The 16,609-nt window shown below is 38.1% G+C and overlaps 1 protein-coding gene across 1 annotated transcript; it reads left to right on the top strand.

Annotated features, from left to right (window-relative positions):
* The first annotated feature begins 832 nt into the window (after positions 1-832).
* On the top strand, positions 833-15,189 carry LOC100891400. The gene is made up of 10 exons (XM_003727926.3): positions 833-1,245; positions 3,144-3,323; positions 5,025-5,134; positions 6,121-6,220; positions 6,723-7,091; positions 7,956-8,105; positions 8,946-9,157; positions 10,098-10,185; positions 11,544-11,720; positions 13,759-15,189. The coding sequence occupies exons 2-10, from the start codon at positions 3,230-3,232 to the stop codon at positions 13,977-13,979; spliced, it is 1,521 nt and encodes a 506-aa protein (XP_003727974.2). The 5' UTR covers positions 833-1,245; positions 3,144-3,229; the 3' UTR covers positions 13,980-15,189.
* The last annotated feature ends 1,420 nt before the right edge of the window (positions 15,190-16,609 follow it).

Here is a 16,609-nt window from a genome sequence, read left to right as displayed (position 1 = left end):
CTCTTCCCCTAGCCCCAAGCCTTTTCTGTCCCACTTTCTCTTTCTCTCGATCTCTATCTCTCTTATTTTTCTCCCCCCCCCCTTTTTTTTTCTTCTTCTCCATAGTTCAAAAACACAACAATTAAGGTGTGGCTTATATTCATGTTAATGACTTTCAATACACACCATCATGTACACCGACAAAAACCTCAGACGACAGCTAGTCTAGTGAGTTTATCACCTTTATATGCCCCAAGCCTATTTTAACTTTAATAATTTGTTTCTGATGAAATCCATGACCAAACGGTGCAGCGCGCTTGTCGTCGTATGGCTGACCCTTGCTATTTATGATGACGTTCCAACCACTTTACCCTGAGTGAGCTGTTCAGATGATGAATCTCTAGTTCCGTCATGCAGCCAATCGAACTTTTTCCCGCACTTTTCGTTGACCCTCATCATGACCTTGGGACTGGGTAATGATCTTTTCCATCCACTGTTACCTTCTAGCTGAGCCCATAAGACGAAATGTGTCAAGGGTGACTTTCGCTCCAATTTGATACTTGAGAACATTATTTGATTCATGAACATTCCATGATATCCTCAGCCAGGGGCGGATCCAGCCGGCGGCTATAGGCCGGGGCCCAATTCGTGAGAAAATATTGTGCGGCGCAAAAGCAGGGGCGGGGCGGGGAGGGTAAAATACCATTTGTTTTCTTCTTCACATAACAGGGGTGGGGGCCGGCCCGTCTTTTTGTCTTTTTTGTTAAAGATTAAATTGTCGTAATCATCTTCTGTTAATCCTTTTTTTTTTTTGCGAGGGGTGGGGCCCGGGCCCCCATGCCCCACCGTCACCATGGATCCGCTACTGTCCTCTGCATATACTCCTCCAACACCTCATTTCGAAAGACCGAAAGCGTGGATTGATTTGCTGCTCCAAACTGTCAATAAATAGTCGGGGAATCCCCAAGATTTCGCTGATTCCATAAACCATCCGCTTTTATGTTCAACATATTGCATAGGTGAACTCAGCGAACAACCCGGAACTCGTTCCCTGGAAATTTAAACGTCACTCGCTCAGCCAGCGCAGCACATCAATTAACACTTGTAATTTACCACTGCATGCACACCAATCAATGCGGCCTGCATGGATACCTGTTTCGCAATTCTACATGTACAGTTAGATATACTCATGGGCTAAAAATACCGCGGCATGACAAGTGTTCAAACCTGACTGTGATCGGCGGGAAGTACAATATATTATTCACGGTCAGTAGTCAGTAGATCTATTTAGTAAAAGCTGTACATTTAGCTAGTGTATGCTAATTATCAATGTCTAACTTCGGGAAGCTCCAACACCGGCGCCGGTGTTGGAGCTTCCCGGAGTTAATCAATTGTTGTTGTTGTTGTTTTAGTTTTAAGGGCGTGTGTCATTCAATTATGAATATTTACGCCGATGTCATACTCTCTATATGCTTTGCTGGAGTGTCTACGTTGATACGTGTCAATTAACATGTGTCAACTGTCTTACTCTTATAGTTATAATCATGATAATACTAATGATTTAAAGGTACATAGACCTATGACTATGTCCCTTTTGCAGCCAACCTCAAATTCTGTAGAACTTTGCAGGAATTATGAATATGTCATGTATGTCCTATCTGTGAAATTTAAACGTTAGCAGTGTCCTCATATTCAAATTATGCAAGGAAACTCGTTTACTTGCTAGACTTCACTGTCAGACACTATTGAGTGACTGACTGGCTTTTTCTTCTTTGGTAATAACATACATGAAAAGAGTTGTAAAGGGTATACATGAGCATTTGTCTACATCAATAACCCACTTCTTGTGATGGCCAAGATTAAACTGATTGAATCTTTGCGCAGCATAAAACGTATGACCATTCGGTACAATTGTCTGAAAATCAAGACTATTACTTTTGGGCTCTATAGCCCTAAAGTCGATTTGGCAACTAATAGTCGTTATTTTCCCACTTCAAGACATTTTCAAGCCCCACCTTTTTTAGGGAAGTTCTAAATTAGTATTATCTTTCAAATGCAGTTGGAATTTAACTTTTTCATTTTTTTGGCCTGTAAATGGGACATAGTACCTTTATTTAATAGAAGTGCATTTAATCAAATATTGATTTGAAACTAGTAGTATACAGTACGGTAAAAGAATAAATACCCCCCCCCCCCCCCCATTTCACAATTGTAGAGCACTACAATTTAGCATTAAACTGGGGGGTGGGGGAGGGGGGGTGGTTCTATACCTGATATTAACTGTTTTAATAAAAGCAGAAAAGTAAGAGAAACAACAAGTGAACATTTGAGCTGCAATATACTCTCTTTTACTTGTAAATATTGTGATTTCCTCCCTGAATTAGTGAATTTCATTGAACAATTGTTGTACTTTCCTTTTTGCCATTTAACAGTCGTAGCATCCAATAATAAAGCAAGACGATTTCCCGGCACGTATTATTTTTGCATTTACTATACTATGTATTGTTGAAAAAGTAGACTTTAAAAGTTAGGATTAGAGAAATGCTTCGATTTTAAATACTAATAGCAACAATATAAATATACATGTATTGATAACAATATTATACTGATAACAATGATGATAATGATGATTTGAACTGGAAGCCCGACTACTGAGAACAGCATTCTTCCAGAATCTCTGTATAATAATAATGATAATGATAATAATTATAGTAATATACTACTACTATTATAATGATAATAATAACGATTATAATAATAATAATAAAGATAATGATAATAATAATACTGCAATAATAACAATGATAATGATAATAATGATAACATCAACGATATGCCATGTTTATAATAGATCTGGCTACAAGCTACCAATATTAACCATGCATATTAAACTTTGTTCAATAAGTCTGTTCACCCAGTCTGGAATGTTCTTGATCAATAGGAACTTGTTTAATTATATCATGATAAAATTCAACAGGTTTGTATTTAGCAACTCTTACTGATCAAATTGCTGCAGTAGTGCCTGTTTTTTTTACAAAGCCTTTTGTCAACAACCTTGTCCAAAAAATAAAGTTTAATCAGGAATCCCACACAACAGCGCCATTGTACTTCATTTTATCACTGACTGAGAAAGCTCTTGCATTTGTTTTTGTTGTTTTTTTCAGTTTCGAGACTCGATCAGATTCTAAACTTGGAGGAAAGTTGTGATATTTATTTCTGTGGTACATCATTTTGAAGAACAACCGGAGATATGTCGGGGGAAGAGAGAGCAGAACAAATTCAGCGAGAATTATTCAAAAACATCAGCGCTGAAATAACAGACCGGGAACTCGACGACATCAAGCGTAAGATTTTTCTTTTGAGAGTGTAAATATACAGGGCCGGTCAGACCTCACCAAAAAAAGGAACGATTACAAGATTTTTTTAAATAGGTATACCCTACTATGATGTGTGTACATCTGAATAAGGTCATGAATATGTAAAACCACTGGCTATGGGAACCAGATAATTCAGTGGGTTAAATATAGAATTGTTATCATTATCGTCATTGCCTTTGGTTATGTCTGACAGCCCTTTAATAGTGTTTGTATAAGGACAACTATATACTCCCTGCAGACTCTGCTCCCAGGACAACTACACTCAGGACGACACCCCCACGACAATTACCCCCCCCCCCCCCCTCACACACTCTCTAGTACCACCCTGTAACAGTTACCCCAGGAAAACTACCCCCAGGACAGATGCATGTACTACCCCCCCCCCCCCCCCCCCTCCACCCAACTATCCCTTGGAAAATCACATCCCTTGGCAAAACCCTTTACCCTCAGAAAGCTATGTAGAGATGGTTATAGGTTTGGGTGAGGGTTTCAGGGGGGGGGGGGGGTTATTGTCCAAGTGACAGGCATATTGTTCCAGGGGATAGTTGTCAGGGGATTGGAAAGTTGCGCAGCGATTATTGTCCTTTCTGATAAGTAATTGTTCAGGGGTAGTTTCTGTAGTTTTAATGGGGATAGTCAGTGCTGGTTGTCCTCGTGATAACAGTTCAGTTATTTGTGTGTGCATGTGTGTTCGTAAGATGCTTATAAAGTAGTAAGCCATTATTAAATACTTTTTGGTTAGTTGGTCGATTGGTCTTACCTGACTGCTAAGAAAGTTATGTATGACTATGTTTATGAGTAAGCACAGGTTAAAAATTACTTTAAAAATTTCGGGGGCTACTTTTCAAGCTTGCTTGCATGAAAATAACACTCTTTAATTTGTTTTGCATTGAACTCTATGCAAAATTTGGGGGCTCTTTTCAGACTTTGGGGGCTCTTTTGGGCATTTCGGAGGCTAATTCGCCCCGAGCCCTCGTGTATTTTTTTCTCTGAGTAAGCAACCAGGGTACCAATGAATTTATGTCAGAGGGACTTGGTAATGAGGATTAATGCCTTATAGCTACCGTATACCAAAGAGCACTGGAGCATGGACTTGGTTTCAAATGCGGGACCTCCCCGTTATGTATCCACTGCTCTACCACTGAGCCATCATGCCTCCATATCAACTATGGTCAGAGTTTTACAGAGCCCTTCTTGGTTATTTGCCCATACTTCACAAATGAGGTGCATTACAGAGCTCCCCCCCCCCCCCCCCCCCCCCACTCCGGGGTCAGAGGGACTGCATTAGTGTTCCGTTAATCTTCAGTAAAGGGGTACTTTTTTGCCCCAAAAGTCTGGACAAAGTCTGGTCCATATTGACTTTTACATTAGAGATATGGGGGTGCTTTCAAAGGTAGGGAACAAGCATATGCATGCTTAGAATAACACTTAGTTTAGGGGGGGGGCAGAGCTCTCATGTTTTTATAGTCGTGTCTATAGGTTTGTATCAGGTTTGAACATGTATGCTCTGTATGAATTGGCAGTTTAATACTCCATGATTTTCTAAGTGAATATTTTGTCATGCAGTCTTCTTGGAAGATTCAATTTTAACTCTGATTCAGATTATGCATGGACCTACATTTTGAGATTAATTTTCCTGTTTGCTTTGCATAATCTCTTCTCTTATAGAGGAACTGAAACAGAAGGCTTTCGGTGGATTCAAAGCAGGAGAGATTCAAAGGGAGCTTAAAACAACCGATGATGTTTTAGAAAAATTAAAGAGAAAAGGCAAGATTAAAGTAAGTATAACATAACTTCTTTTAATTTTCACCTTCTTTTTTGCCATTGCAGGGTTCACAGCTTACTAAAACTTTGGTTTGTCTGAGATCAACCATTGGTTACCAACTATTTGAATCGCCTCCTACGCATAGTGGCATCTCTATGCGGGATGGAATTTGCTTTGCCCAGTAATATTCTCGCACGTTTCGTCGCTGTTTTCTCGAAGTGACGGTAGTGAAAAAAATTGCATTCACTTTGCGTGACGATTTTCCTCACTACCGTCACTTCGTGAAAACAAGGACGGTTTGCAAGTCATCAATATAAACTAGTTCAAAACGTCTGCACGACCTATGTCGAACTTTGTAAACAGGTCTATTTAAATCAAATACACAATTATATTTGGAGATTTGGAGGCCTATTGACACGGCCGGTATCATTTCATTATTTGTTTTTCTTTGCTTCCTTGTTACCTTACCTAAATTATTGTAATATAGCCTGGGGTCATACTTTTCAAATACATATTAATAGAATATGTCTTTTACAAAAATGGCAATGAAAATTATCACTTACTCACCTTACCTTTCTCACTGTGGACCATTATTGTCCTCATTATTAAAAGTTTTTAATATTATGGACTTAAACAAATTGAATATAGCCTTGTTAATATTTTCTTATAAACAAAATCTTCTGTTGATGTCTTGAGGAGAAATGAATGAAACTGAAACTGAAACCTCTATCATATTTCCCCTCATTGCTAGAATTCAAGAATATTGAAATGCCTTTGCTTTTATGTACATTTTATTTGTGCTTTATTTAGCTAATAACAGGCAATTAGACATAATATGTATGAATTTACTCTCTAAACAATATCAGTGAACTTGACATAGCCACCCCCTTCCCAGAAGAAAAATAAAGTAACAAATTTACCTCATTATTGTAGTTTTTGCAGTAAGACATTCTTTTTCTCATTCTTATTTCATTAATATCTCTTATTTGCATCATATAGATTGGTGAATATGGAATATTGCGGAAGCTCGCGGATGCCATTGATTCACAGCCGCTTCGGGATTATGTAACTCAAGCCGAGAATTCTTTAATTGCAATACGTAAGTTGAACCAGTTTGATACAGTCAGTATCTTTAAAAGGCAAAGTCCATCCTGATAAACCATGTAATGGCCCTGTCACACCTTGATGATTTAGCCAGCGTATGCCGACGTATCAACATTTCTCTAAATCTCTGGCATATGCTGAACTACCAATGTTTTCTTCAATTTTGGGCCTATACATAGCGTATAAATAATGAGTTGGACATATATATATATATATATATATATAACGTAATAGTAACTTATTTGTATCGTATATAGAACGGTAAAGGAGTTCTAAACATTTGACCTACATTTCTAAATATCTGGATAAGTAGTATTTATTTTAGTGATCTCTTGAATAGTCATCAGGTGTGATCATTTTGTGTTAAACTTTTCTCTGTTTCTATGACTGTCAGAGTGGCCTGTAAAGTGTCCATAGCTCAAGTATGATATTAACAGCTGCAGGAAAGGTGTGATATCGGTTGTGTTGTTAAATTTCTCTTTTTCTGTGTCTTTCAGGCTGGCCTGTAAAGCATCCAGAACTTGATTCCCCTATGGACAACCATGGCGGGTACCCCCCGCAACAGCCTTTCCCCCATCCACCCCCATATGACCCTCGTAGCTACCAACACAGTTCGATGGGACCTCCTCAGCATCCTGTGCATCATGCTGCACCCCACCAACAGTACCCTAACTACCCAGACAGTCTGATGAGACCGCCCACTCAGCCTGCGCCTCGTGCTTCACCAAGCCACCAGATCCCCTACCAACAGGGTGGTATAGCGCCCTCCCACATGGCCCAACCTACAAACCCTCAGTACTCACACCAAGGTGGTTGGACGGGAGCTCCTCAGCAGCCAGCTCCCCAATCATACTCACCCTCAGTTGGTTAGTAGGATTGGTATTACGATGTATGCTACAACGACAATTGCTCAGCGATCACTATCCTACACAAACCAAACTTCAAACCTGACCAAACACTATACCTAACCCTAAGCTTAAACTCATTTGCACCTTTAACCCTAAACCTGCATCTTTGAGGAATTAAAGCCTAGAGCAATTGTAGCCAATGTCCATGTTTCATTGGATAAGATACCTATTTTGATTTTTAAATAGTTTACATTTTCAAATGTTTCGATGCAATTTAACTACCCCTATCAAAGAGATACTGTCATAGAATCTCTTTTGTCCTATGCATTAGGGACGGTAGGGGTCAGAGGATGATAACAAATTGATATACACAGAGTAAACACTGCTCGTGAGGTCAGAAAGAGAGCTACACATATCTTCCGAAATCTTATTCCAGTGCTGTTTTTGGGGTTTTTTCTGGCTGTTAAACTTATGAAGTGTGCAAGAGGTTTTCAATTTAAAATCAATTTTTGTTCATTGTTTTAAGAAATTGTTTTAAAGAACATTCAAGAAAACATAAAATATGGTTATAAGGTTAAAATGTACATTAACATGTTGTAAATAGATATTTACGAAAACAGAGTAAGTTAAACAGCAATTATTGTTATTGAATTCAATTGGATAGATTTTTACAAGATTGATAGTACAGTTGATGCCAGTAGTTTAATATATTTTCACATCAACATAGGAAAATTGAAAAATGTTTCATAACAATGAAGCAAGTTCATTTATAACAATTGAAAACAGAATGGCAATTCAGAAGTCACACACAACAACAAAACAAGTGCTCCTAATAAAATTCTTATCAAATCTATTATTATGATTTTTTTTCCTTTGATATAGCTGATGGGCAGTCAAGAGCAGGTTCAGCTACATCCGGACAATATGCAGATGGGAACATCCCGTTTGACTGTCGCACTGAATACGAGCCCGGGCGTGGCTTTGTGCTCTTTATCAACAACTTTTTCATTGGAAAATCAGATCACCGGAGGGGTAAGATGTTACTTTGAGTCCTGGGGGTGTTTCACAAAGATCCCAAGTAGAACTTAACTCTAAGGTGGACTTAAATCTTATGGAGAGCCATTTGTAGCCTTAAATTAAAATATATTCAAAATCAAAATTCAAGTAGTTTAGACTTTTTACATCATCCACATCAAGAACATGAAATCTCCTTGATAATAGAAAATATGAATGATTTAAATCAATATTTTATGCCTTTTAAAATAACTTTTACAAAATATTGTCAAAGATGCTAACGACTTTCCATAATTGTTAAGTCCAACTTTAATTAGAGATAAGTTCAACTTAGGATCTTTGTGAAACACCCCCTTGGAATGTTTACTAGCGGCTACAGATACTTGGCTGGGCCTGAACCCCCAAAACAAACAAACAAACAAAAAACGTTAGGACGTTTTCAGATCATTGCCTAATTCTTATTGCCTTAACTCCTCAATATAATTTCTATGTAATTCAAGTATGAGTATTGATATCTGTCATTGTAATGTACTATCATAATTGAATCTGATAACATTACAAAGCCTGATCACGCCCTGTAATGATTATACTCTATTATATTTTGTCACATGTGTTTTCTGGAAGACAAATAAACTTGATACTTGATACTTGATTACAATGATATGACAATATTGAATGATTCAGGGTTTTAAAATGGCGGTAAGATTTAATGACCCATCTTTGTATGAAATTATGGTATTGAACAATTTTGTTTCTTTAAAGATGACAGAGAATGACGCATCTGTGTTAATATGACAATATGGAATGAATTGGGGTTTCAAAAAGGTGACAAAGAATTTTTGTTTTGCCCCTCTCCAGGTGCTGAGGCTGATGAGAAAAACGTCCGTCATCTGTTTGAAAATGTCCTCAAGGGATTTCACCTTCAGTACGAGCAAGATGTACCCCTGAGAGAGCTTAAGGAGTACTTGAAAGCCCTGAAGAATACACTTTCGACGGGTCACTACAAGAGCTTCATTTTTATTCTCGGTTCTCATGGAGAACCAAAGGATGGAGCTGACAGGCGCATGAAGGTAACCCATAATATTTCATAGTTTCATTATTGAGTTCACAATGAATAATAATTATAATATTCAGCTTTTATATAGCGCTTAATACATCTATGGTGTCTCTAAAGCGCTTTACAGATTTACTATTGCCCCGGTTATTGGATTCAATACTTGCCCGCACAATCTCCACTCCCTGGGGAGCATTTCAGCCAGGCGTTACTTGGCGCTCAAAAACTGTTTGACCAACAATGATGGTCACATCCTACATGGCCGGTACCCATTTAACAGCTGGGTGGAGAGTAGCAAGTGCAGGTTAATATCTTGCCAAAGGATATTAGTGCAGGTTAATATCTTGCCAAAGGATATTAGTGCCGTGTTGGGATTCGAACCCTCGACCTTTGTATCTCCAGTCAAGCGCCTTATACCACTCGGCCACAAGACTCTCAGCTTTTCCTTCTCATTTAGGCACCACTTATTCTTCCAAATAGTTTTTAATTAAAATTGTTTATTAAATGAACTGATGTTCCAGTATGCCTTAAAGTACACTTATTTGATTATTTACTGTTGAAGAATCGTAATGATTACTAACGTACTAAAGCTTTTCATTTTGCACTCATCAGAGTATATGTAAATCACAAAATTAAAGCGTTTGTAATTCTGTATTCATGGCTATTCTTTGATCTTGTAATATGATAGGGGAAATTGGGTTGTCCCGACACTTTAATACTAAACATAACAATTCCTTGTTTGCCTTTGGATCTAACAGAAAATGTTCATCAAATAAATATAATTTAATGAATATCTTTTCTTTATATTATTGTCCAACATAAGTATAAGAAGATTTATGAAATATAGCTTGTAAACTTCTTCCACTACCGTTTTTAAATCAACTGTTCGGATACACAACCTGTCCGACATACAACGTCTGGGTATATTAATCATTTCTTTGTTTATTGTTTTGCAGGATGCAGTACTCATGGCTGATGGTGATTGGATGTTGGTTGAGGAAATTGTCAGCAATTTCCATGGAGACCAGATACCAGCAATGAAAAGTAATTGATATTAAAAAAAAATAAACAATGAAACAATTAACTGGAGAGATGCATCAATTATACTTGTTCAGATATTTTATATGAACGTTAAAGATACTATGTCCCTTTTGCAGCCAACCTCAAATTCTGAAGAACTTTGCAGGAATTATGAATATGTCATGTATATCCTATCTGTGAAATTTAAACGTTAGCAGTGTCCTTATATTCAAATTATGCGAGGAAACCTGTTTTCTTGCTAGACTTCACTGTCAGACACTATTGTCAGTATTGAGTGACTGATTGGCTTTTTCTTCTTCTTTGGTAATAACATACATAAAATGAGCTGTAAAGGATTTGTCTACTTCAATAACCCACTTCTTGTAATGGCCAAAATTAAACTGATTGAATCTTTGCGCAGCATAAAACGTACGACCATGTGGTACAATGGTCTCAAAATCAAGACTAATACTTATTGGCTCTATGGCTCTATAGTCGATTTGACAACTAATAGTCATTATTTTCCCACTTAAAGACATTTTCAAGCCCCATTTTTTTAAGGGGAGTTCTAAATTAGTATTATCTTTCAAATGCCATTGGAATTTAACCTTTTCATTTTTTTGGCCTGCAAAAGGGACATAGTACCTTTAAGTGTAATACGCTTAACATTTCTGTATTATATAACACACCTCAGTGGATATGTCCAAATCCTTTTTGCGCACAGTTGCCAATCATGCACACATAAAAAAAGTGCACCGTAATTGAACAAGCCTTAACCCTATCAGCATCGACTTCACTACGTAACAAGACAAAAATAGTGCTCAGGAATCAGTTGCATGGTTAGGCAAGGCACTTATCTTAAATGGTCGTTCAGATGTGGATAGGTGTGCACAACAAAGGTCCTATGTGTATTCACCGAGCTTTGTGTCATATGATATGTCGCTGTCCGAGGTACTTCCTTCTTCTATCTCTCAAAACTCAAATCAAGTATGTTTTCGTCCTTATCGATATTTCCAGGGGATACGTCGGCTATGTATGGGTACGACACTCAATAAACCAATATTCATATTAACTTCCATATCTGTATGAATAATGTGTATAATAATATTTTGTGTCCTTTTTTTCAACCTTGTACATAATTACATAGGAATCATCGATAAATGAGATATCTCAAACAAAAATAATATATTATACAAAAGTCACTTGAAGTGACCATTGACTTTACATGTAAGTTGCATTCTTGCATTACTATGCAGTATAAATGATCACAGAGAAATTCATCTGTTAATGAAATCCACGAGTTGCTACTAAGTCTCCAAAAATTGAAAATGTGCATTTTTCTATTAAGATCATACCTCTCTTTCTGTCTACCTACCATGCAGACAAGCCAAAGGTCTTCATTATCCAATCCTGTCGTGGGAAAGAGTTGCAGAGAAGTGTATCTTTGTCTGATAGCCCTGCGGAAATGTCTAATCCAGGGATGATGAACTATCCCCAGCCAGCCGTCACGACCCGCCCCGTCAACTCTGACATTCTTATTGCGTATGCAACCTCTGAAGGTATGATTTTGTTATTTGTCTGTTGAGATCGAGTCAGAAGGGCGTGTGTGAGTTCATGACATTCTGACTCTAAACAGACTAGGGGGGTGTTTCACAAAGATTTGAAGTCAAACTTAACTCTAAGTTGGATTTGATTATTATGGAGAGCCATTTGTAGCCTTATTTTGAAATGTATTCAAAAGCAAAAATTGAAGTATTTTAGACTTTTCATAAATTCCACATCAAGAACATGAAATCTCCCATGATAATAGAAAATATGAATGATTTGAATCAAAATTGTAAGCCTTTTAAAATAACTTTTTCAAAATATTTTCAAGGATGCTAATGGCTTCCATAATTATTAAGTCCAACTAGAGATAAGTTAAACTTAGGGTCTTTGTGAAACACCCCCTAGGTGTAGTATATAACTCTTCCCAATTTAAAAATTGCATGAAATGTTGATTCAAATCATTCATACTTTCTATCATCAAGGAGATTTCATGTTCTGGATGTGGAATTTATAAAAAGTCTAAAATACTTGAATTTCTGCTTTTGAATATATTTCATTTTAAGACTCCAATGGCTGTCCATAATTTTTAAGTCCAACTTAGAGTTAAGTTCTACTTAGGATCTTTGTGAAACACCCCCCTGGTCTTGAGTGACTCCATGGCAACAATTTTAACACCAGTATAGATCAAAGGAGAAGTCCACCCTAACATTTAGTTTGTTTTGGTAAAAGCAAAAAAATGAGAAAAACAAATTAGTGAAAGTTTGAGCAGTATTTCCTTAAAAATTAAAAAAATAGGAAAGTTATGAATTTTGGAATTGGCCATCATTGAAACACAAAATTAGAAATACTGTGAAGTATTTTGCGAGCTCTTCTCCAATTTGCTCCCTACAGAAAATTTCATGAACTTTCATTTTCTTAGTTATTGATGATGGAATCGATTGTATTCATAGAAGAGTTGTATAAAAACAATTACTTTAAAGATGTGTTCTGGTCGTCCAATTGCATTGTGAAAGAAAAGGTGTAGAATAGATCAGAAAAATTTGATCATGTAGCATGTAAGTATTGGTGTGTACTGCAAAATTCTGGAGTCATCAAAATCATGATAAACTTGGCCCAGTTGTGATAAAGTAACAAGCACTGTACACAGACAGATGTATATGGGACTACACAAATGGTGTCGGGGCTACTAACCTTGATTTCCTAATCTTTCTATGCTCAAATACTCAGCCAGTATACATTTTCTACCAAGATTGTTTGGCAAATTTATTTATTTTTTATTATTATTTATTTTGACATTTATTTGTAATCTTGAACATTCAGTGTAAGTTTCGTTTGATTCTGTAAGAATTCATTTTCTTTTTTTACCAGAACTCTCCTTTATCTTTAAATGTGAATGTTTGATTGAAAATCAAGAGAAAATACATTTTTTTTTTTTTTGTTTAGTAATGGGCGAACGGGAGAGGACATCGCAAGATACGTCACAGAGTTGCCAATTTGTATTTGATTGACCGCACCTTCAAAAATTCATAACTTTCTTATTTTTAACTGGTTTTCCTCAAACTTTCACTGACATGTTTTTCTCATGTTCCTGCTTATATTAAAACTAATTTAATATCAGGGTGGAAGAAAGAAAAACAATTATTTACCATGCATTTGTATGCATGTACATTTATTGTAGTATGTCGACATCAAATCATTGTTGGTCTGAAATAATGCCCAGTTAACGGCGGGTTAACTAGCCCACTGTGAATGTGTTTAAGGCCAGACTGAGGCACAAACTTTCAAATCCAGTATAAATGCATTACCGGTAGTTGTGTTCTCCTTGTACATCTTTAGGAGTTAGGATTGATCTAGATTGTTTGTAAGTCCTCCAGTTGATCGCAACCTCACCAACCCTGATCTCTTTATTACAGAGTTGCAATCAATATCAAGTCGTGATCAATTTGAATCAATCTCCACTCTTTATAAGACGGAATTCCATTCTATAATGTGTCTACCGTATTCTTAATAGCAGAATTGTAAAAATAAAAATCATTATTCTCTTGTCAGGAATGAAGGCGTGGCGCAATGAGGAAGAAGGATCCTGGTTCGTGAAAGACCTTTGTGATGTCATCACGGAGTATTACGACAAAGAACACATTCTAGATATCCTTGTACGTGTCAACAGCCTGATGGTGTGGCGAGAAGCAACTCAAGACCGTGGAAAACAGATGCCGTGCTTTGTGTGTACATTCACCCGGCGGTTCAAGCTTGCATATGCTAAAAAGTAAGGTGATACTGCTATGGATAAAAAGGTTTGAATCTGAGGTAAAGGAGCAAGTCTGAGGTACCTTGAGGTAATTTGATCCACTTGCATAAAAGGTGTACCATCTCCCTTTAGTCTGATAGGATATTGGTAAAATTTCATATTGGTCCTAATGTCCATCGGTGCTATCTTCAATTTGTACTAATGTCTAACGGTACCATCTCCAATTGGTCAAACAGTCCATCGGTATCATCTTACATTGGTCCTAATGCCCATCGATTCCATCTTGCATTGGTCAGACACTCCATTGGTACCATCTTCCATTGGTGTCTGACAGTTCATTGATACCATCTTCCACTGGTCCTAATGCCCATCGGTTCCGTCTCCCACTGGTCAGAGTCCATTTGTACTATCCCAATTGATCAGGCAGTCCATTGTTACCATCTCCCAAAGGTCCGATAGGCCATTGGTACCATCTACCATTTGAAACAGTCCATTGTTACCATTACCCATGTCAGACAGTCCATTGGTACCATCTCGCATAGGTCATACAGTCCATTGGTACCATTTCCCATGTCAGACAGTCCATTGGTACCATCTCACATGGTTCATACAGTCCATTGGTACCATTTCCCATTGATCAGACTGTCCATTTGTAACATCTCCCAGTGGTCCAACAGTCCAGTGGTACCATTACCCATGTCAGACAGTCCATTGGTACCATCTCGCATAGGTCATACAGTCCATTGGTACCATTTCCCATGTCAGACAGTCCATTGGTACCATCTCACATTGTTCATACAGTCCATTGGTACCATTTCCCATTGATCAGACTGTCCATTTGTAACATCTCCCAGTGGTCCAACAATCCAGTGGTACCATTACCCATGTCAGACAGTCCATTGGTACCATCTCGCATAGGTCATACAGTCCATTGGTACCATTTCCCATTGATCAAACTGTCCATTTGAAACATCTCCCAATGGTCCAACAGTCCAGTGGTACCATTACCCATGTCAGACAGTCCATTGGTACCATCTCCCAATGATAAACAGTCCATTGGTACCATCTCCCAATGATAAAACAGTCCATTTGTAACATCTCCCAATAGTCCAACAGTCCAGTGGTACCATTACCCTGTCAGACAGTCCATTGGTACCATCTCCCGCAATGATAAAACAGTCCATTGGTACCATCTCCCAATGATGAAACAGTCCATTTGTAACATCTCCCAATAGTCCCAACGGTCCAGTGGTACCATTACCCATGTCAGACAGTCCATTGGTACCATCTCCCGCAATGATAAAACAGTCCATTGGTACCATCTCCCAATGATAAAACAGTCCATTTGTAACATCTCCCAATGGTCCAACGGTCCAGTGGTACCATTACCCATGTCAGACAGTACATTGGTACCATCTCCTGCAATGATAAAACAGTCCATTGGTACCATCTCCCAATGATGAAACAGTCCATTGGGACCATCTCCCATTGATCAGACTGTGTCCATTTGTAACATCTCCCAATGGTCCAACAGTCCAGTGGTACCATTACCCATGTCAGACAGTCCATTTGTACCATCTCGCATAGCTCATACAGTCCATTGGTACCATTTCCCATGTCAGACAGTCCATTGGTACCATCTCACATGGTTCATATACAGTCCATTGGTACCATTTCCCATTGATCAGACTGTCCATTTGTAACATCTCCCAGTGGCCCAACAGTCCAGTGGTACCATTACCCATGTCAGACAGTCCATTGGTACCATCTCGCATAGGTCATACAGTCCATTGGTACCATTTCCCATTGATCAAACTGTCCATTTGTAACATCTCCCAATGGTCCAACAGTCCAGTGGTACCATTACCTATGTCAGACAGTCCATTGGTACCATCTCCCAATGATAAACAGTCCATTGGTACCATCTCACATAGGTCATACAGTCCATTGGTACCATTTCCCATGTCAGACAGTCCATTGGTACCATCTCCCAATGATAAACAGTCCATTGGTACCATCTCCCAATGATAAACAGTCCATTGGTACCATCTCCCAATGATAAAACAGTCCATTTGTAACATCTCCCAATGGTCCAACAGTCCAGTGGTATCATTACCCATGTCAGACAGTACATTGGTACCATTTTCCATTGATCAGACAGTCCATTCGTAACATCTCCCAATGGTCTGACAGTCCATTGGTATCATTTTCCATTGATCAGACAATCATTTGTAAAATCTCCCAATGATCCAACAGTCCATTGTTACCATCTCACGTTGGCCATCCAGCCATATTTGCACAAATCCAATTTGTCTAATTCAAGCCTGTATTGTACAGACTTCATTGAAATAATGCCTGCAAATCTTGCCTGGCATACATTGTAGCTACGGTTATTGTATCTATGTTTGTTTTTGTGGTTTTTATGTAAAATCAAATGCTGTGAACCTATTATAAGCAAGTGCATGTAATTATCTCAAGGTGCCTTTCAGTGCTTTTGTCCAAATACAGTTTTGGTCTCTCAAGAATATTGTTTGTATTCCATGATTTATATTTGATTTCAGAATTGTGAGCGTCAAGTAACGCCCGGCTGGAATGCTCCCCAGGGAGTGGAGATTGTGCACACAGTGTGTGCGGGCAAGCACTGAATCCAAT

This window comes from Strongylocentrotus purpuratus, unplaced genomic scaffold, assembly GCF_000002235.5.
Source record: "Strongylocentrotus purpuratus isolate Spur 01 unplaced genomic scaffold, Spur_5.0 spur5_scaffold_4, whole genome shotgun sequence".
Taxonomy (NCBI): domain Eukaryota; kingdom Metazoa; phylum Echinodermata; class Echinoidea; order Camarodonta; family Strongylocentrotidae; genus Strongylocentrotus; species Strongylocentrotus purpuratus.
The sequence above is the reverse complement of the archived record's forward strand: the minus strand, read 5'-3'. Positions and strand labels throughout refer to the sequence as shown.

What these genes read in the sequence shown, in the direction of transcription:
- LOC100891400 (XM_003727926.3), top strand. Translation starts at nt 3,230, where the DNA reads ATGTCGGGGGAAGAGAGAGCAGAACAAATTCAGCGAGAATTATTCAAA. An exon ending in AGAGAAAAGGCAAGATTAAA is followed by an intron (nt 5,135 to 6,120) that starts GTAAGTATAACA and finishes TGCATCATATAG; the next exon opens with ATTGGTGAATATGGAATATT. An exon ending in AAAATCAGATCACCGGAGGG is followed by an intron (nt 8,106 to 8,945) that starts GTAAGATGTTAC and finishes GCCCCTCTCCAG; the next exon opens with GTGCTGAGGCTGATGAGAAA.